This window comes from Pelodiscus sinensis, chromosome 18 (genome assembly GCF_049634645.1).
Source record: "Pelodiscus sinensis isolate JC-2024 chromosome 18, ASM4963464v1, whole genome shotgun sequence".
NCBI classification, from domain to species: domain Eukaryota; kingdom Metazoa; phylum Chordata; order Testudines; family Trionychidae; genus Pelodiscus; species Pelodiscus sinensis.
In genome coordinates, this window is record NC_134728.1 from 18,851,271 (window position 1) to 18,871,995 (window position 20,725).

Genomic DNA, 20,725 nt, shown 5'->3' on the forward strand with positions numbered 1-20,725 from the left:
CGGCTAGCCTGAGACAGCATCTCCATGCTCTAAGTCCTCCTTTTATGCCCTGCCGGCACTGCTTCCGGCCATCCTTAAGCCCTGTTCAGAGTCCACTCAATGTGGACTTGCTAGTTCGAACTAGCAAAACGCTAGTTCGAACTAGTTTTTAGTTCTAGATGCGTTAGTTCGAACTAGCTTAGTTCGAATTAACTAATTCGAACTAAGTTAGTTCGAACTAGCGCTGTAGTGTAGACGTACCCGATTAGTTTTTGCTTATACAACCCTTGGAAAATGATAAGTACTAAGTATTCCTAGATTCTTCATTATCCAGGAGACTTGTATCTGTGATCAGGAAGAGATCTTTGTTTCTCTCATCTATGAAATAATATGAGACTTTCTCGTACGCTATGGTGATAACTAAACATTCTTAATTTTGATTAAAATTACATTCCCAGGGGTTATTTTTAAAATGATAATAGAAACATGTCAGGCTTGTCCTTTATAGTTAAGCATGGGAATCAATAGCAAATATTCTGCCGCTGTGGAGGCAGAAAAGGGTATGTGATCACATGCGTCTGCAGAGCTATCTATGCTTCACATTCTTGCAGACAACAAATAACAACAACAACATAGCTGACTTCTTCCAAGATTGTTAACATTCTGGCTCAGAGTTTCAGTACCAGATGTGTTGCCACAGAAACAATTTAAAGGGAGAAGGACCTTCAAGTGAATAGTCTTTATCGTGGTAAGTATAGAAATTGTATACATATTTCAGAGCCTATAGTTGTTTTTTGTATGTGTGTATATATGAGACAGAAAGAGTGGGGAGAATTGTACTTTTCCTTTCCTACATCTGTTAGCATTTTAAGATTCTCCATACAGGGCTGGAAATTGAAGAATACGCTATTAAGGACATGATTTATGCACCTCAGAGACATTTTTATTAAATCCTGACTGGATTTTGTAAACTTTTTTTCCTTGAAAAGCTGTGCATTTTGCTAGCTGATTTATTTAGCTCCACTTGCAACGTGCTTTGGAAGCAATTTCAAATGACAGTTGTTTCTTTGAAAATAAGGAAGTGTAGACCAGATTTTGATGGTGACAGTTCTAACACGTTCTAACCTATAACAGTTGACAATACATTTTGATGAAAAGAGGGAATGTTGATGGGAAATAACTTTGATTTATCTCATATGAGAAGGCTCGGAATTTATGTAACTGAGTTTCTTGTGCAGTCAGTTGCAGCATGGGAAAGATCAGGAGTAGTGATGTGAATGGTTAACTGGTTACTGGTAAGCCTCATCCTTAACTGGGAGGGGCTGGAGCAGCTCCCCACTCACCATGGGTAGGCGGTTGCTCTAGCCCCACAGGGTCCCTGTCTGTGATGGACCTGGCCTGGCCCCTACACTGCAGGCAGGGGCTGCTGTGGCTGGCTGGCTTGCCGGAGTGGCTCTTGTCTGCGGCGGGAGAGCCACTCCAGCCCTCCCTCCCACTTCCCCTTTAATCGGTTAACTGGTTAAACATAATGTTTAACCAGTTAACCCATTAAATAGGATTTTGCATCCGTAATCAGGAGTATGAAAATGTCATGTGCAAAGAGGAAAGGCAGATATGTGCTACCATCTCTATAGCACTGGACAGCTGTCACAGGCACCATGCCCTACTTTCAGTTGCTACAAATTCACGTTGCAAAATGTGACATAGATTACTTAACTCCTTCTGCATGGCTTTTACCTGCCATAGAGGGGGCATACATATCCAGGAGTTGCACACACTGCCTAGGTTAGCACAGCAAGGAAAATAGCTGGGAAGGCCTAGTTTACACTAGAAAAGGTTTGCTGATATAGCTGTGTCAGCAAACCATTCAAATGTAGACATAGCTTATGTTGACCAAAAAAAAAAAAAGTGCTTTTGCAGGTATAGTTTATATATGCTATAGCTTATACTGGTTTCCTGAGTGAAATAAACTAAACCAGCAAAAGCACTTATGTGTCAGTATAACTGCATTTGCAGTAGGACTTTTGCTGGTATAGAAATGTACTAAAAATCAAATCACATCCTTAACTGATGTTACTATACTGGCAAAAGTTTCTAGACCTGTAGGCCCAGCCAAAGCATCTGGGAAGATTGTAAACAGGTCAAGCTCCACAAAAATGGCTCTTCTACTTTCACATTTTTTTGTTATTCTTGCCTTTGAAAAGCCTTGCTCCTTGCCTACTAGCCTTGCATTAAAGAAGGCAGCATCAATGATTTTCCCTCTGAAAACAAAGGTGAAATCCTTGTCTGATTGACACTAATGGCATCCTATTGACTTCAGTAGGGTAAGAATTTCACCCTCTCTATATTTGGTATAGAACTTCTCCATCTGTGTGTCTGGAAGACATTAGCCTAAAAGCTTTAAACTAAGAAGTGTTTATCTCATATAACAATTAACTTTTCCCCATTCCATTACATTTAAAACCTGACTTTTATTTTACTATTATAATCATGTCCCTCAGACATCACTATACTTCTTAAATATCAGACATTTTTGTTGCTGAAAATTATTTATATAAAAAATAAGGAAACAGGTAACTGAAATTATAGTCAGAGTTACTTATGCTTATGGACATAATCCTGCATCATCTTAAGTTTCTTGCATGATTTTTTTTTTTTTTTGAGATTCATCATTTTTGGGACTGTCACTTACAATATCACACATTTAGGGTGATGCAAATTGAGAGACCTGTATATTACCATGTGAGATTAGCCATAAAGATAAAAAACTGCCCGTTATCATCCATTCTTTATTCAGATAACAATTAAATTAACTTCCATAAGAATTTTATGTGTGCAAAGAATTCAGATTTCAGTTGGTGTCTGAAGGGTTAGAAATGAATTTGAGGTATAAAATATAGGTCTAGAGATGTACACATCTTCATATGTCCAGAGATGTTGGGAGATGTCTAGAATTTTCATTCAGCAGCTATTTGGGCAAAACCATTTGTGATTTTTGCAAACAGATCCAGATTTCCCACTAGTTTGTTCAGATCTCTTTTTTGGGCCCTTCAGTAGATGTGATGTGTAGGTGTCTAAAATTTCTATTTCAAGTGCGCATAGTTTTCTCAAAATTGTCCTTTGAGTCTGAAATTTCCCATCCTTTTTTTTAACCCCAAATATAATATGTTTGGAAAAGTTGAACTATGTCAGCTCAGCTACTTATTTATTCAAATACATTTCTTTTTGAAAAATGTATGTTTCCCATGGTAGGGGGAGGGAGCCGCCAGCCGCTTTGAACAGTGAGTGACTTTGCGCACTCCCCACCCCTCAGGTCTTGATTGGCCTGGGGGCAGGGGAGCAGAAGATCAGGCCGCGGGCTGAATCAACCAGCTTGGAAGGCCAGATCCGGCCCAAGGACTGGATCTTGTCCATTCTTGTTCTATAGTGTTTCTCATGTAGATGTTCCCTAAGCTATATGAGTATAGGTACTTTTATACCAGTAAGACACTGGGAATAGGAGTGGTAATGCACAGGGCTCTGACACCTTTCAAATCTACACTTGTATGATTAAAGTAACAACACTTTCTACTGTAGGTAAGGTCTAAGAATGGATTCTTTAAAAGCCAAACAATGAACAGATGACCATATTGTGAATAACTGTTGGTTGCAGGAAGAGTTTTGAGCGCTGAAAGGAATTAAGAATTGGATTCATAGACTTTAGAGACTTGGGGACAGAGGTGCTATTGACTGTGCGCGCTAAATTAAAGGCCATTTTGAAGTGCATTCCCCTAATAGTGTATGCCAGGCCTGGGCAATATATGGCCCACGGGCTGAATCTGGCCTGGCGAGCCACCGGATCTGGTCCACGGAGGTAGCGGGGAGCCCTTGGCAGGCTCCGCCGCAGCCCCATATGCCGTGCGGAAATGCAGCTGCCGGGCTCTGTTTCTGTTTTGAAACTGGAGGGAAGGGGAGAAGTTTTAGGAGCCGCCCTGCCCCCAGCACATTCCCATTGGCCCGTTTCTGGCAGAAACGGGCCAATGGGGTGTGTCTAGACTACAGAGTTTTGTCGACAAAAGTGGACTTTTGTCGACAAAACTATACCTGCGTCCACACTACCGCTGAGTTCTGTCGACATAACGTCGACAGAACTCAGCAGTTTTGTTGACGTATGTAAACCTCATTTTACGAGGAATAACACCTTCTGTTGACAGAGTTTCTGTCGACAGAAGGTGTTATTGAATGGAAACTGTCCTTTGCGTCCAGACTACCATGTCGACAAAAGCAGCTTGCTTTGTCGACAGAACTCAATGTAGTCTGGACGCGCTTTGTCGACAGAAGTTTTGTCGACAGTATCTGTCGACAAAACTTCTGTCGACAGAAGCCTGTAGTCTAGACGTACCCTGGGAGCTGCTCATTGGAGTAACAGGCAGCTAAGAAGAATCACGCTCCCTCTCCTGGGCTCAGTTATTCATGAAGCACATGGCCAGGCAGGCAGACAGGCTGGCTGGAACGTTTTAAGTGCTGTAGACAGGAAGGCTAGTTTGGCAGCTGACAAGTAAGTCTCTTGCCCACAGCCTGCTTCTGGCACCCCCGCCCTTTCCTGCCCCAACTCTTTGCCCCCCCACTCAACATACCTAAATCCTCTGTCCCCCTTTTACACCTATACCCCCTCCCAAATCTGGCACCCCAATCTCCTGCCCCAGATAACAATCCCCTCCTACCCTAGGTCACATCCCAAACCCCTGCCCTCTAGTTCCCTGCTGTAGGTCACAACCACCTGCTTCATTCCAACTCCCTCCCAGACTCCAGTCTCCCTCCTGCATCCCAGTCCCTTACCCCAAGCTCCCTTCTGCACCCAACCTCCATCCCAGACCCTGCATCTCCACAAATATCATGGAAAAGAGCGGCCCTCGACCACATCTTGGAGTGGCCTCTGGTCAAAAATTATTGCCCACCCCTGGTGTATGCTGATGATATCCATAATAATTCAAGGTACATTTAAAAATTAGTTTCAGCTTTTAAAATACATGTTGTAGGTGGTTGATCCTAGCTGGTTCCGCTTTTGAAAACACTGTACCCATTTGTCAGCAAGCTCTGTCCAGCACTTAGAGTTATTTTCCTTCCTTCTCTGTAACTGACTCTCTTGTGCTTAGGCTTTTCTTATATTGGGTTTTGGGTGATTTATACTGATAAAATAATTAGAAGAGTCTGATACCTATGTGAACTTTATTTTTCTCCGGCCATTGTCTTGCCACTAGTAATCATTGATAAGCAGAAGAGTTTGTGCCAGCTGATGAGGTTCTCTATATGCAATTCTTTGCTCCCAGTCCAGTTTCCTGTCACAGTGGCTACTGATCACAAGAAAACCAATTTTTCTTCAGTTTATTAGGACTTTTTAAAAGAACAATGATAGTTTATGAAGTCTGTTACCATTTCTTTGCTTCTTAAAGGGAATCTGTGGAGGAAATTGTGCCCTATATTTCTTCTGTTTGATATATAAAGACATCCCAACAAGATTTTTTAAATAAAGTTTTATTTTCATATTTTTTTATATCCTTGGAAGTATCAGGCACATAACATCTGATCTTTTTCGTTTTAATTAGAGGATTCCTTGGAGGATCAGAGAATTAGTGTGGGGAACTTTCTCAGCGCTTAACTGAATACGCAAAGAGTATTGAATCTGTCACAAAGAGATCTTTTTTCCCAACTGCAAGTCAGATGTTTGAGTGAAATAGATATTTAAAAGATTGTCCCCTTACAACTGCTCCGATTTTAATCCTTTGGAGCCTGTGATATCAATTCAGAAATAATAGAACAGACAAGACTTGAATTTCTAGTTAAAAATAAACAGCAGAATAAAAATATATTAAAAACAAATCTATCAGGTCTCTTTACTTCAAAAAGAAACAAAGAGGCACGTTTTTATATAACTTTTTAACTGACCACTGGCCAAACCCAATCCTACCCCATGCATCTTGATAGATAGTATTCTTTTAGTAGCTGCTTCCCAAGTCATCATGCTTTAAGATCTTGTTACGTGTATTACCTTTAAGTTGTAACTCATTGTATTTCATTTTGTGTGGATTGTTTGCAATTAAGCATTCTTCCAAGTGGGCTTTGTTTAACTACATCCATCACAAAGATAAGCACTGAGCTAAGAAGAAAAAGGGTCTGAGCCAACCAAGGTTTATTTTCATTATTAACCACTTATATTGGGTAGCTCCTAGATGTTCCAATCCAGAACTGTTCGACTCTGCTCTCCACCCATTTTTCTTCTGCCCCACCCTTTTCAATGACTTGGTTTTGCAAAGCTGAATATTTCTTTTGCTGTTGTTATGTTCTCATGGAGCAGGCAGTATTTCTTGTCAAAGACCCTGTTTGTAGTATTAGCAAACAGGTCAATAAGAAATGTATAAAGACAAATGCTGAATGGATTTTAGGTAGGCACTAAACTATGAATCTTAGGGGAAATGGTGATGCATCCTTTCTATAGAAGCCCATAACAAATGCATTTTTCCAATGCACAAGCCAAATTATGATTACAGAAATCTTCCACTGAAATTATGGCAAAACTCCCAGGCTATGTCTACACTGGCGGGTTGTTGCGCCAGAAGTATGCAAATGAGGCTAAGCGTGGAATATCGCCGAGCCTCATTTGCATACCTAATGAGCCACCATTTTGCGGAAGAGGCTCTTGCGCCAGAAGGAGCTGTCTACGCTGCCCCTTCTTGCGCAAGAAAAACCCTCTTGCGTAATGCCGTTATTCCTGAAAATAATCAGCATAATGGCATTGCGCAAGAGGGTTTTTCTTGCGCAAGAAGGGGTAGTGTAGACAGCTCCTTCTAGCGCAAGAGCCTCTTCTGCAAAAATGGCAGCTCATTAGGTATGCAAATGAGGCTCAGCGATATTCCACGCTTAGCCTCATTTGCATACTTCTGGCACAACAACCCGCCAGTGTAGACATAGCCCCAGTGACTTTGATGGAAGCAAGATTGGGCAGAGTGGTAGTGATCCTGGAAACCTTATCTGTTGCTGTATTAGCAGCATAAAATACTTTATATTTAAGACTCAACTGATTCACAGCAGTAGTTTAAAGAATTTTATATCTGGCCAGATTTCTTCAGTCAGAGTTTTAGTTGCATCTAGCCCTAGAAGATGTGCTTTAAAAAATAGGCATAAGAGTCTTAGTTTTGCCTATTAAATGCAATCCATATGCAGGCCCAGATCCTCACCTGGTATAAATCAGTGTAGCTCAGGGGTGGGCAAAAGGGTCTCTGTGGGTGGATCCGGCCTGCCAAGCTGGTTGATTCCGCCCGTGGAGGCCCAGCCGCTCCCCTGCCCCCAGGCCAATCAAGGCCTAAGGACCAGGGAGTGTGTGGCACGTAGAGTCAACCCTGGTGGCTGACTGTAAGTGCCGTGCGCCCGAGGGCAGGGAGCGAGAGACTTCGCACACTCCCCCGCCCCCAGGCTCTGATTGGCCTGGAGGTGGGCGGAGTGTGCAAAGTCTCCTCCCATCCTGCAATGAGCGAGGCGCTTCTAAGGGAAGGAGACTTGGCCTGATTGGCCTGGGGGTGGGTGGAGTGAGTGAAGTCTCCGACAGCCAGGGCAGGGACACCTTGAGGGAAACGCCAACTGTTTAGAACAGCTGGTGGTTCTCTCTGGGGGGAAAAGCGGGGGCAAAGACTTCATGCGCTCCCCCACTCCCAGAGCAATCAGGGTCTCTGAGCAGGGGAAACATAGAAGTGTCCTGTCCCTGTGCCTCCTACTTCAGGCTCCTCCCCTTCCAGGGTGGCACAGTGCCACTTTAAAAATTTCTGAAGTGGCTCCCAGTCAAAAATTATTTCCCACCCCTGGTGCAGCTCCATTGATTTCAATAAAGCTGTCAGTTTATACCCGTGGTCCCCAACACGGTGCCCGTGGGCGCCATGGCGCCCGCGGGGGCATTTGCATGTGCCCGCCAGGTGCTCGGGGGGGAGGGGATGAAGCGCCGGCCCTGGGCGCGTGGCGCTTGCGGGGGGGGGGGAGTAGCGGCGGCCCCGGGCTCGCGGCTATGGGGGGGCCCCGGGCGCGTGGCTATGGGGAGGCCCCGGCCCCAGGCGCGTGACTATGGGGGGGCCTCCCGGCCCCGGGCATGCGGCTATGGGGGGGGCGCCCCCGGGCGCGCAAGTGTCCCCACCCCCGGGCGCACGGCGGGCGAATGGCCACGCCCCCTGGCGCCCGACAACCTCAAAAGGTTGGGGACCACTGGTTTATACTATCTGGGGATCAGGCTTACTGAACTGATGTTCCCCATACAAGACCAAGCCTTGCTTCCCTTATTTACAGGGAATACTTCAATGGGATACATGTGATCTAGGACTCAAAGGGGCAGATCATTGAAGTCAATAGAACTATAACAGTTTGCATAAACTGGAGAGGCTTCCCTTAGTCTGGAAGCACTATGCTTGTGCAACTCTCAAAATCTGGACAGAACTTTTACCGAGTCTGGTGTGTTTTTCCCAAACTTCTGACTCATTAGTTCAGCATAGAAGGGGGTAAAACATCTGTTTTTAAGCAGAGCTGTGTGATTAGTGGTTGGTTATTTTTTCTGCAAAATCTTTTAATCTGGCCATTTAAGACAAATGTTTTATAAGCACTGGATTGGGGCATTTGCAAAATTCATCCTATTAAAATCCAAACCAAATAAAACCAGGGAGTAACAGCAGAAGAGATTATGAGCTCCAAATGGCAGAAGCGTGTATACCAAGATTAGATAGGAGCAGTACATTGGTGTGATAGAAATGAAAGGACAAAACCCACAACACACTTTTGTATTGACAGAGATCCTTATTGTCCCCAATAAGGAAGGTACCATAGCTGAGGAATCTTTGTGTGACAACAGAGACAACAAGTTATGCAGAACATAGTGGCACAGATTTGTACTGCAACTGCAATTATAAGACCTCTCCACCCTGACTTCATTAGAAATTGTAACTTTTTTTAAGTCTTGTTTGTTTGTTTTAACAGATAGTGGGCCAGATTTGTCCCAGGCAAAATTTCCAAAAGTTTGTAATGATTTGAGGCAATGTTCCTTCTAATCCAGGGTTTCCCAACTTGTGGGACGGAACCCAAATACGGGGTGCCATTACATTTCAAAAGGGTCGCCAGGTGTCTCCCCAGGTAGCTCTTAAGGAGCCATTCACACATTTTTTGAATTGTCTTTGGTCACCAACTCTTCCTGAATTGTCAAAATGGATCCCCATCTGGAAAAGGTAAGGAACTGCTGCTCTAATCTTTTTCACCCATGTACAGATCCATGGGTGGAATAAATTTGCATGTGCGCTTAGGCATGTGCAAATGAACACAACAGAAACACAAAACCTAGTTGTGGGTGCTCTGCCAGTCAATTGGGCGGCATTTTAATTTCTCCTAAGCAACCGCACAAGTGCATTTGGGGGGACCCTTAACTTCTGGGTATCCAACTTGAGATGCCTTAAATGGACCTCACTTGCAAAGCTGGCTTTTCAGTACTTGCTCAGAACCAAGCCCCTTGAAGTTGGTTACCCAAAATCACTTGTCACTTGTGAAAAAGTTGACCTCTTTTGTGTAACTCCATCATCATTCAGCAGTTCACTGGATTGTGCCCTAAGGAAATAATTTAGCTTTAGCTGTTGACAAAGAGAAATGACGGAGTAATTCCATTCTCCGTGACCTGATATTTTGTGTTCATTTCCATTCCCCTCTCTGCCATTTGCTGTTGGACACAAACTTTGTTTTATTAGACTCATTATTTTCTAGGGAGCAAGAGTGGAATGGCAGGCTGTACATCTCTCATGCCCTTACTAGTTGCCCATCACATCAAGTGCCTGGGAGGGTACCTGAGAGATTAAAGTCTTGGTCATGTGGCTGACATAATACCTTTAAAAATCTGGATGTTATCCATTTAGGCACTGCTGCTTTCATCATTGGGAAGCCTAACTGATTTAGGAGCCTAAATATCAATGGCAAAATGAAGCCAAAATTCCATTGATTATTGGTGAGATTTAGACTTAATGTGAAGTTTAACGGCTGCTTCTTATATTGCCAGAAATTGGTCCCAGTAGAAATTCCCATACACTGAGTTTCACAGAGCTGGCCTCTTAGAGATATTTGAAGGCATCTTCTGCTGTCAGACATCAAACTTCATTACTACTTAGCCATACCCACCCACCCACTTTGGCTGCAGTGTGCACGAGCGTGTATGTAGGTGTCCAAGGTATCTTCCATCAATGTGGTTTCCAGCAGGAGCTAAAAGGAAGTGGAGCGTCTCAGCCCTGATACCCCAAGGCTTTCATAGTAGAGTTACAGGGGAAGTTTAGCTGAATTAGTAGCAGGCTGCTGCAATCTCTGGGACCAGCCACTAAAGGGAGACATAATTGCATGCAGTTAGCATCTGCATTACATGTGTACATGCAGGCACTCAGGGGTGGGGGCATGGGAGGAGAAGTATTACAGGAGAACTGTTTGATGGAAATATTCAGGGTTTCCCATTTGACACAAGGGAAGCTTATCTGTAGCACTGGCTGTAGAATTTGGAGCATCAGGGCAAGGCAGACGTTCCTTATCAGAACCAGAGAGTTTGTTACTTGTAAATAGTTCACTTTCTCAACACCATCTGCTTATTTTCTCGGTAGGATTTTTTTTAAAGTATTCATTAGACTCCAGCAAGCTGCAGTCTCAGATTCTGCCAAACCCGAATGAGCTAGGAGTCAGACTAGCGTGTGGAGCCTGTTGAATTCCAGAATCCCTGGTTGAGCCTTTACATTTTGTCTTCAAGCCTGCAATTGAAACCAGAGGAACAAGCAATGGGATCTGAGCTCATAAATCAGCTGATAATGGATGGACTGTTCCCAGCTTTTCCCTGAGGAAGAAAGCAGGTCTCCAGGGAGGCAGCCTCCCAGCGACACCTCCGTGCCATGGGCAGAGCTCTGGCACAGGCAGCCTTGAAGCCAGCTCAGATGCTGTAGGAAGCAACTCCATGTGTACATGAATGAGTGCGCCACATAAGCATGCCACATCCTGGGGAGAGAACTAGATGGTGGAGGGCTTGTGGTTCAATCCAAACCAGTTCTCTGTTATTACCATCGTATTCCCAAAGCATCTTAGAAATAGTAGTGGGATTTACCGCCTTCCCTAATTCCAGCATACAGTCTGGCTGGAAGAAGCAGAAGCTTTATAGCTGGCAGGTACCCTGTAATGTCTCTTTTCTACTTCAGCCATCTAATATCCATCCACTAGTGGGGCAGGGCGGCTGTGGAGACTCAAAGCGAACCTCTCTACCCCACTCCTGAAAAATAATTTCCAGAACATTGTTTGAATATGGGTCAAATTCTGCTGTCAGGGAATGCATTGTAAATCTGGAGTAATTTCACTGGTTCTGGATTCACATCAGTGTCACACGCAGCAGAAATTTGGCTTGTGTGCGTAGTCTTAAGCCAATTAGAAATGCAATGGCATTTTGAATAGAGTGTTTGAAAAATGGGTCACATTGTATTTAGGAGGTGGGACCTGAGTTCATAGTTGTGCTTCTTCCCTGCAGCAGCTGGTTACTTCACAGATGGCAGAGGCAGCTCAGGGCCAGATGTTTGAAGAGGCTGGTTGTGATGCTAAGAACCGGTGCAGGGCAAACACAAATCTTGAATTTGATTCTCAGAAGCTGTGTAGGTTCCATCTACTGTGGCCTCTGAGTAGGGTTTTTGAAAATAGCCAATGAGGATGGGCTAAACGAGGGCTACTTAACGCGCGGCCCGCAGCCCATTTGTTTGCGGCTCGTGGTGCAGTTTGGATTTACACAGGGCTCAACACACAGCCCGCGGGTGGGATCCTTTGAATATGTCCTCCACTGGAAACATGCTCCACAACGGCAAGTCAATATAGTGGTCTTCTGTTGATATGAGTTTTAGTCGTTAAATTCCTGGGCTGTCATTGCTCATTAAAAGTGCTGTCATATGGGTGGAAATTGGGTAAATATTGCATTTTATTAATGTCAGCAGAACTGACTTAAATGGGGCCTGTGTGTTGTGTAATCTTGCCTTAATCTTTGTATTCATGCCCGTCAGTGTGAAAGAAGCTATTTGCATGTATATGCCACCACACTTAAGTTGTGGCCCTCGGCATGTGCTGTGAGTATCATGCTGGCCTCCAGGGCTTCTAAAGTTGAGTAGCCCTGGGCTAAACTGTTCTTAAATATGACCACAGGGAGCTGGGGGCCGGGGACCATTTCTAGGGGCACAGGGGTGGCTTCATGAGCCACGGGGGCGGCTTCACAAGCCGCACTTTAAGGGGGAAGAACTAAAGAACCAGATATCTGTGGATGTATGAAAATATGCAGGGTTCTAGATACAAAATGTGCATCCACGTCCCTATCACAAAATCCACGGATGCATATACATATGGATATAAAGAAGATATCTATGAATCTGGAGGGCTCTAGCTATTGATGTATGATAGCTTCAGAACTCAGCCCTTAGTTATTTCGAAGGTATATAAAAAGCAGCAAACTAAACAAAGAATTAAGGCTCCATTTTACATACAACATAGTGTTAAATCCACTGGGAAAGTATACACTCTAAGTACACACAGTCTCTGCTCTCAGGCATTCTTTACCAAGACCACTGACCTCCGTAGCAATGTCTCTTTCACTAGATAGTTTACTGGATAAACATTCCAAATTTATGATGAAAAAACGTAACTTTTCAACTTTCCTTTTAGATTATTACCCAACCGTGGCAATAATATTCTTCATGTCAGAACTAAAGAACCTTTCTCTAATTATTTTACTAGATCTGGAAAAGCCATTTTAAGTCCTGGAGTGGGAACATCTTTTTAATCTTTTCTCATAGGGCCATTTTCACACAGCATTATGTATGCTGCATATGTATCACCTGACAAGCGGAACTGAATTTGGGACCTCTGGAGCTTAGTGAAAGAGCCTCTACTATAGGAGCTGAAAGCCAAGTGCCTATTAGCTAAGGCTATAGAGCAGACTCATTATTCTTTCAGTATGTGGTCCCTGTGCCTCTAGACGGGACAGTGTCTCCCACCCAGAAGGTGTGTGGATACATATACAAATGGATTCCCTTTCCTCAAATGAATACTGACTCCTGGAAACTTACAGAAATAAGGAATTATAGGACAAGTGCAGAAAGGTCACATGCCATTCAGTCTTAATCCAGAAGGTCCAATTGTGAGACATCTTGGTACCGAAGCTTGTTGACTTGGTCTGGCAAGCAAAGCATGAACCCAGGTTTCCAGGGAAAGTGGAGATAAGCCATCCATCCAGACTTCCACACAGAGGTTGTAAAATGTACAATTTTTAAGGATTGTTTTTGGTTTTTAATCAAAGATTGATACAATCCTACTGGGTTCAAAAGCATTCAGTGCTACAGCCAATAGGCGCAGAGTTAGCACAAGACTGGGGAGCTTTGGAAAACCCTGAACCTAATCCACTCAGAGTTTTGCATCGTGCCTCTAACATGTTGAGGATTCAATTCTGCTTCTTCCTCTCTACACCTTCTCAACTAGCAGAAGGGGTGGCCAACCTGCTGCTTGCGAGCCGCATGCATGGTGATCAGGTGACCAGTGGGGGTGCTAAGGCAGCTTCCTACCTCTCCTGGTTGGCATCGTAGACTGTGCTGCATCCCAGAAGTGTCTAGGTGTGTGTGGGGAGCACACAGGGCTCTGCGCACTGGGCCTGCTCTGAGCACTAGCTTCGCACTCCCATTGGCTGAGAACCTGCTGCTGGCTGCTTCTGGGGTGCAGCATGGTCTGCGGTGCCAGAAGAGGTATGAAACCTGCTTTAGCATCCCCGCTGCCCCGCTGACAGGGAGCCTCTCGAGGTAAGCCCCTCCTGCCCCCCCCTCAAAGCCAGAGCCCCCTCCTCCACTCCAAAGCTCTCATGCTCAGCCTCACTTGAGTCAAATTACGTTGTGTCACGGCCAGTGTTCCCTCTAGATTTTCCATCCATGAGCGGAGTGAGTTTTGTCTTTTGTGCCAACAATGAGGTCAGGTGTGCTTGTTTGGATGTGTGCCGCTGTGGCACTGCTCCCCAAGAGACTCACCCAGGTAGTGTCCCCACCACCATGTGGCCCCAGCCACCAGAGTAGCCCCGCCCCCTCACCACGTGGCTCCACACAGCCCCACATGGCTCAGCCACTGGAGCAGCTCCAATGCCTCCACTACGCAGCCCTGGCTGCCTGAGCAGCCCTGCCCCCCTCCCCACCACGTGGACTCGACCACCAGAGCAGTCCTGGCCCCCAAGCACATGGCCTTACTTGCTGGAGCAGCCCTGGTCCCCTCACCATGAGGTTCCAGCCACCCGAGCAGCCCCCACACCAGGTGGATCCAGATCTGGCCCCAACTGGGGCTGCTGTAGCGGCTGCTTGCTGCCATGCAACCCACAGCTCCAGCCCTGGAGAAGGGCTGAAGCTAGGTCCAGGGACACATGGTGGCTGCCCTGCTGCTCCTGGGGCAGAGCAGCTGCTCGCCACGCAGCCCTGACCCGGAACAGCTGAACTGGCACTGCACGGCTCTGCTGAGGAGGTGGGAACACTGGTCATGGGCATCAACAATTTTCTTCAACTGGATCATGAGAAAACATGTGAAAACAATTGTATTACATCATTGTATCATGAGCTTTCGTGGGTACAACCCCACTTCTTCAGACAAATGGAGAATTAAAAGTGTATTGCCATCTACATTGGCCAAACTGGACAGTCTCTATGGGAAAGAATTAATGGACACAAATCAGATATCTGAAAATGCAACACACAGAAACCTGTTGGAGAACACTTCAACTTTCCCCAGGCACTCATTAATGGATCCAAAGTCACCGTGTAGTTTCAAGCCAATTCCACAAGCCAAATACAAAGGAAAGGGTTGGAACTTAACTTCATTTACAAGTTTGATTCCTATCATAGAGGTATGAATAAAGACATTGGATGGCTAGCACGCTACCTTCCACAGCCTAATGACTTAACCAACTAAAAAGTGGGTTCTTAGACTAGGTGCAAATTGTTCTTATCAGCTTCTTATAACTTGAACACTCTAATTCACTTTTCCCCCCTTTCTTCTCCCCCCTCCTTACCCTTATTTATTCTTGGATCTGGACTTTTAATACTCCTGTCATCTGAAGAAGTGGGTTGTATACACGAAAGTTCATGATACCATCTACATGTTTTGTTAGTCTTTAAGGTGCTGCTAGACTTTTTGTTGAGCTTAAGTTTTTCCAGTTACAGACTAACTTGGCTTCCCGTCTGAAGCTTTACAACGTTGTGGAAGGTTGACACAGAATGTTCTCAGTCTACTCCTATTTGGGATTTGAGATGATGTTCAGACTTAAGACCTGATATTCATTTTTACCTCAACCTGACCTTAATATTTGTTGAGAGAATTCTGTAATTTTAGATAGCTGATCTCACATTTTGCTGCATGCAGTGAACTCTGAATGCGAACATTTACTAACTGTATGGAGCCATCTGATATGTTGGTGTAAGCAGTACTAATATAGCAGAACTCAAGTACAGTTATTTGTAGACATACAGTAAATGGAAGCAGGTGTGTTTCTTTTAATTAACAAAAAAGGGATGTTTTACTGTTTTACACAGGCCCTAAAGCCTTACTCTACCGATAGCATAATGAGTACAAGTAAATTTCTTGGAGCCATTTAAAAAGCCATAACTACTAGTTTAAAAGGACAAAACATCAGCAGAAATATTTTGCAAGTAGTCAATGAGTCATATTTTCCTCATAAAATTGTTGAAACTATTGTGCCCAGAAACACAACCAAGTATGTAACTAATATTGGGAAAGTTTAGGCATCAACACAAACAGAAACCAGATTTTTATTTGCAGGGGATGAAGATAGTTTGGCTTCAGCAATATATTAATACTAACAGATACTGAGTACTGAATCAGAGGGGTAGCCGTGTTAGTCTGAATCTGCAAAAGTGACGAGGAGTCCTGTGGCACCTTATAGACTAACAGATTTATTGGAGCATAAGCTTTTGTGGGCAAAGTCCCGCTTCATCAGATGCAACCAGAGTACTGCAGTCAACCTGAGCTGAATTTTAGTACCTATTGCTGAATCTTTGGACCCTTGAAATTTGAGTATATGAGAAAAATGCAGCAAAATGTTAAAGTGACTTTGGGGCATTGCTGGTTTTAAAAACTGGGACAAATTAGCTTATTCCTTTAAATAAGAAAATAATTTTATTTTGAGGGAATTAGAATCTCAGTCCAGCAAATCAGACACTTAACATTTGACTGAGTTTATCTTTGACAGTTTGGGAGTATTGCTTAAGCCCCACCAAAATGTGGATAAATTGGTTATATCTACACTATGCAGCTTTTAGCGACAAGACTGTGTTGACACAGCCCTGACACTAAAAGTCGGCACGTGTGACCGATGTTGTGTCGACAAAATACTTCTATCCTTCTAGCCCCCACAAGCAGCTTTTATTTTGTTGGCAGGTGAGCGCTTCTGCCCACAAAGCAGCGTTCATACTTGCCCTTGTTCCGGTGCGGGGGAGTTAAGCACCCGTGAATGACAAAAGTTTTGTTGCTCAGTTGCAACGGTAGACACAGACTTCTTAGATTCTCAGTCCCTATCCTCTTTCCTCGTGGCCCAACTCTTCTATTGGCCTTAGATGTAGTCCCCTAACAATTCCATCACCTAGCAGCAGTCTCCTTGAATTTGGTCTCCTGCCTGGTATTTTACATGTGCTGGGCCCCAGTCAGCTACTGTCATCACATCTTATGATTTTGGGGACTTCTGCGACTGGGGAACCTCTCTCCCCCCCATTCTGAGAGTCTGAGCCACCCAGAAGAGATGACCAGGTTAGTAAATGTCTGAGATTGATTTCAGCTTTGTTTTGCTGGGGGCATTTATCTGAGCTATTTCTAACCTGCAGGAAGAGCTGGTTTGAGATGTGGCCAAGTGCTTTTTATTTTGTTTCCAAGAACAGTTGTTGCGCTGCTCAGCGCTTTTACTACTGGCTTGCAAAACTCTGTGAGCCTCTCCCTAGGGAATGGTGCTTATAAATCCCCCCCTGCTAAAAAGATGCTACCATGAGTTCTACTTAAGGCCTTGTAGTCAGAAGTGTGAATTGAGCTATGCAGTCCCTGGGTCACCACCAAAAATATGTAAACATTTTTTGAACCAGGACATGATTTGACTTTATCAACCATTATTTCAAAGTAAAAAAGATATACCCACACTCTTAATGATGTTTTCTCTGAGGTTATTTCAGTTCCCCTTCATTCTGATGAGAAAAGCTTCTGTTTGTTTGCAAATCCTGCCAGTGAATTTCTTTGAAACCTAACCCTAAATGTTGTAACTAAACTTTAAAGTTACTGCATACTCAGTGCAGCTGAGACTAGAACCCATGTGGGTTTTAAAAATGCCTGACAGTGTTTCTTTAAGTTCAGGGCTGAGCATAACAGTCACAAGGTCTGATTCTCCTCTCTCTTAAGTCCACTTTACACCAGTGCAACTCCTTGGAATTCAGACATGTCACCTGATTTACATCAGTGTAAATAAGAAGAGAATCAGGCCCACTTTTTTAAAGAGTAGTTTAGATATAGTATCAAGTGTGATTTTTGGGATCTGTATGTTTCACATTTCTTAACCCTTCACATTTAGGACTCAGACCTGTAAGTCCTTCCTGCAGGAGGCCTCTGACAATCTTCCAACACCCACTCCCCCACAAGTCTGAGTCCTCTTGTCTGTGATTTATTACCCCTTCCTTTGAAGCCTGTGAAACTTTCTTTAAGAGCTCTTCAGTGTCCATTACCAGCCTGACTTGAGGAGTAGATAAATAATGCACGGTTCTCCTCTACCCACTGTACGACTCTCAACCCCTGGGAGCAGAAGTCTGAACCCAGAACTCCAGCCTAGCTTTATGGGTTATGCAGGCAGGCAATAATCACAAGGCCATTCCTGTTGTTTCTTTCTCTAATGACTTTTTAGGCAATGACATTTTTCAGTAAGTTCTCTTTGGTATATATGGTCATGCCCAGGGCTCGACAAATAATACAATCTACTCACCCCGTGGCAAGTAGATTGTAACCCGGAAGAGCCGGGTTCGGGTGATCTGCGCATGCACAGATCACCGGACAGCGCAGCTGGCGAGCAGGGCTCGCTGTGGTTCGGCAAGCCCTGGTCACGTCAATTTTCTTCCACAATTTAATCTGAGGAAGTGGGTCTGGCCCACGAAAGCTCAACACCTAGTAAACCCTCTTGTTAGTCTTTAAAGTGCTGCATAGTCCTGTCTTTTGTTTCAGCAAGACCAGACTAACACGGGAACATCTCTATTACTATTCACAGAGTTGTGAGCTTCTGTAAACTGCAGGCAAGGATGAAGCTATAAGGCAACTTTAAACATGGCAGACGGCCACCAGGTGCCCACTCTGATAAGTTTGAGACACCCACTCAAAGGCCCCATGTTGTCTGATTACAGTCTGATTGGGGGCACACCTACAGGTGCCAAATGGGGACTTCACAAGGAGTTGGATGAGACCCAATGAGTTCTTGTGGAGTTCAATGCACTGAGAGAAAAGATACTCTGCACTATCCTCGCCCTTTTGCCTTGAGTGATTGTTGCAAAGTAGATGTTATTTGGCCCCCTTGCCTGACTGTCGGATCTTGTTCTAACACCTTTGATCTGCTTGCTGTTGGTTTATTCGTGGACTGCTCAGAGCCTAGACAAGCCAGTGGAACATGCTGGGACCTAGAAGTCAAGTAGCACAGGCAACAGTTAACTGAAAAGCTGCAGGTCAAACGGTCACTTCTCATTCAAGTCCAAATGATCAGGTGGAAAAATAGATATGGGCATGGTAATGTGAACTATTTATATCGTTACCATTGCTACAGTGTCTATGGAGAGGCATTATACACGGAAGGCCCTCAGCTTAGCCTAGAATTCAGGGAACACATTCAAAATCTCTCACCCTCCTGAGAAGCGCAAGTGCTCTATATAGGAGGATAAATATCCTCCTCATCCATTGGGAAACTGAGGCAGAAGAAAGTTAAGTACCATGCCTGCATTTGCACAGCAAGGCACCTGTAGAACCAAGAACAGAACCATGCTTTCTGGTTGCTAAGACTACTGTGTTATTAATTGAAGACATCTGCTGATTCAGACCAGAGGCAAGATTCAGACCAGAGGCACATGAAACTCCAGGGATCTAGGCTGTGGAACTCATTCCACAGTGCAAGGCACATACCTCTCCCCACTGATGGAATAATCTGGCCACAATTCCATGAGGGCGTCCTTGTGGCGTTCTCCTCTCCCCTGGATCTTTCTGGCCCATGCTCTAGCTCTCACACTTTACTCAGGCAAAAATCACCCCCACAACCTCAATGTGAAATTTGCCTGAGTACAGACAGAGTAAGAATAGAGGGAAGATGTCAAGGTTTGGCCCTCTTCTTGGCCTCGTTTAAAAAAAAAAAAAAGATTGCAAAGCTGCTAGATATGGTGTTTACATTACACCAGCCTGTGGGGGGGGCAGGAGGGGAATTCTTCTGTATATTAACTGCCTGGGATGATTTCCTACAGCTGTTTTGTGAATGTGTCTGTTACTTGTATTACAGCATGAATTCTAGACACATACAGTGGAGAACACAATTCTCCAGGAAACAGAAGAGTATGACTGATGGGAAACAGAAGTGAGGGGATCCTAGGGAAATTAAACTTGCCAGAAGAAGAGAATGAGCCTCTTTTACTGATGGAAGAGATTCTCTCATGGGTTTAAGGACCACAAACAAGGGCTCCAATCCTGCCATTAGATCCAGGCTGAGGAGTGTGTGTGCACATGTAATCCGTGTGATGCCTCATTGACTTCTGTGGGGCTCTATTGGATGCAGACTCTGTTTCCATGTCCCCAATTGCAGGACTGGGGCCCGAGAACTGTTCTGGTATTCAAGACTGACTTGGATGTACGTGGTTTGCATCAATCTCCTCTTTCAACAGTAGGGTTGTTGCAAATTGTAGGAAGTACTACATGAGGTACTGGAAGCCCTCTAGCTCCACTGGCTTCTGTAGCAGTTGGGGGTGCCTGGCCTTTTATAGGATGAGGTCTAAAAGTTTGCAAAAGAGATCAGCGAATACCTGAGGGCGTGAGCGTGTTTCAGATGACTCTGTTGTTTATTAATTCTGTTGTGTGTGAGAGACAATGTGTTCAGCAGACAGCTCTTTTCTTCTCGCCACTTGAATGCCTGCTATATTGCTCAGTGGTTTCTCCTCCCTGCAGCGCAGCCAGCCCTGGCTCAACCTGAACTGCCAAGCCAGTTTTGACTCATCTGTTTTTCTGTTTATTTCAGGAGACGACCGACTTCCTGACCGGTAATCATGTCGGTGAAATTGACATTTGTCTCTCCCAGTGATGGGGGTGGAATCAGCAGGAGCTGCTCCTTTGCTGGATTCAGCACGGTTCAAAGCAGAAAGTTAGCGTAAGTAGAATAAAAAGGGAAAATAAACACGTGCACCCTGAGCAGCCCGATATGGGACACAGTCAGCACTTCTTGCCAACCTAAATCCTCCCTGCATAAGGGGTGCCTTACTTTTTTTGTCCTAAATGGGCAAGTACTGTTGTGCACTGAGCCTATGTCTACACTGCAGTTCTTTTTTGGAAAAAGGTACGCAAACTGCGAACCACAATTTGCATACCTTTTTCTGATTCTTTTTTCGAAGAGGCTTTTTCGACATTTGTCCTGTCTACATGGGGCCAAATGTGGGAAACTCTCATC

At 44.5% G+C, this 20,725-nt stretch overlaps 1 protein-coding gene across 3 annotated transcripts in view; it reads left to right on the top strand.

Annotated features, from left to right (window-relative positions):
* RIPOR3 (RIPOR family member 3) overlaps positions 1–20,725 on the top strand; it is a 77,074-nt gene that overhangs the window by 9,926 nt on the left and 46,423 nt on the right. The window contains exons 1-2 of one of the 3 annotated variants that reach the window (XM_075901204.1): positions 579–727; positions 20,300–20,428. In XM_075901204.1, coding sequence (XP_075757319.1) covers positions 20,328–20,428 — 101 coding nt within the window. In that variant the 5' untranslated portion in view covers positions 579–727; positions 20,300–20,327. Of the gene's footprint in view, positions 1–578; positions 728–19,528; positions 19,916–20,299; positions 20,429–20,725 lie in introns of those variants that run through there. The other 2 variants (XM_075901203.1, XM_075901202.1) reach the window with 2 other exon arrangements.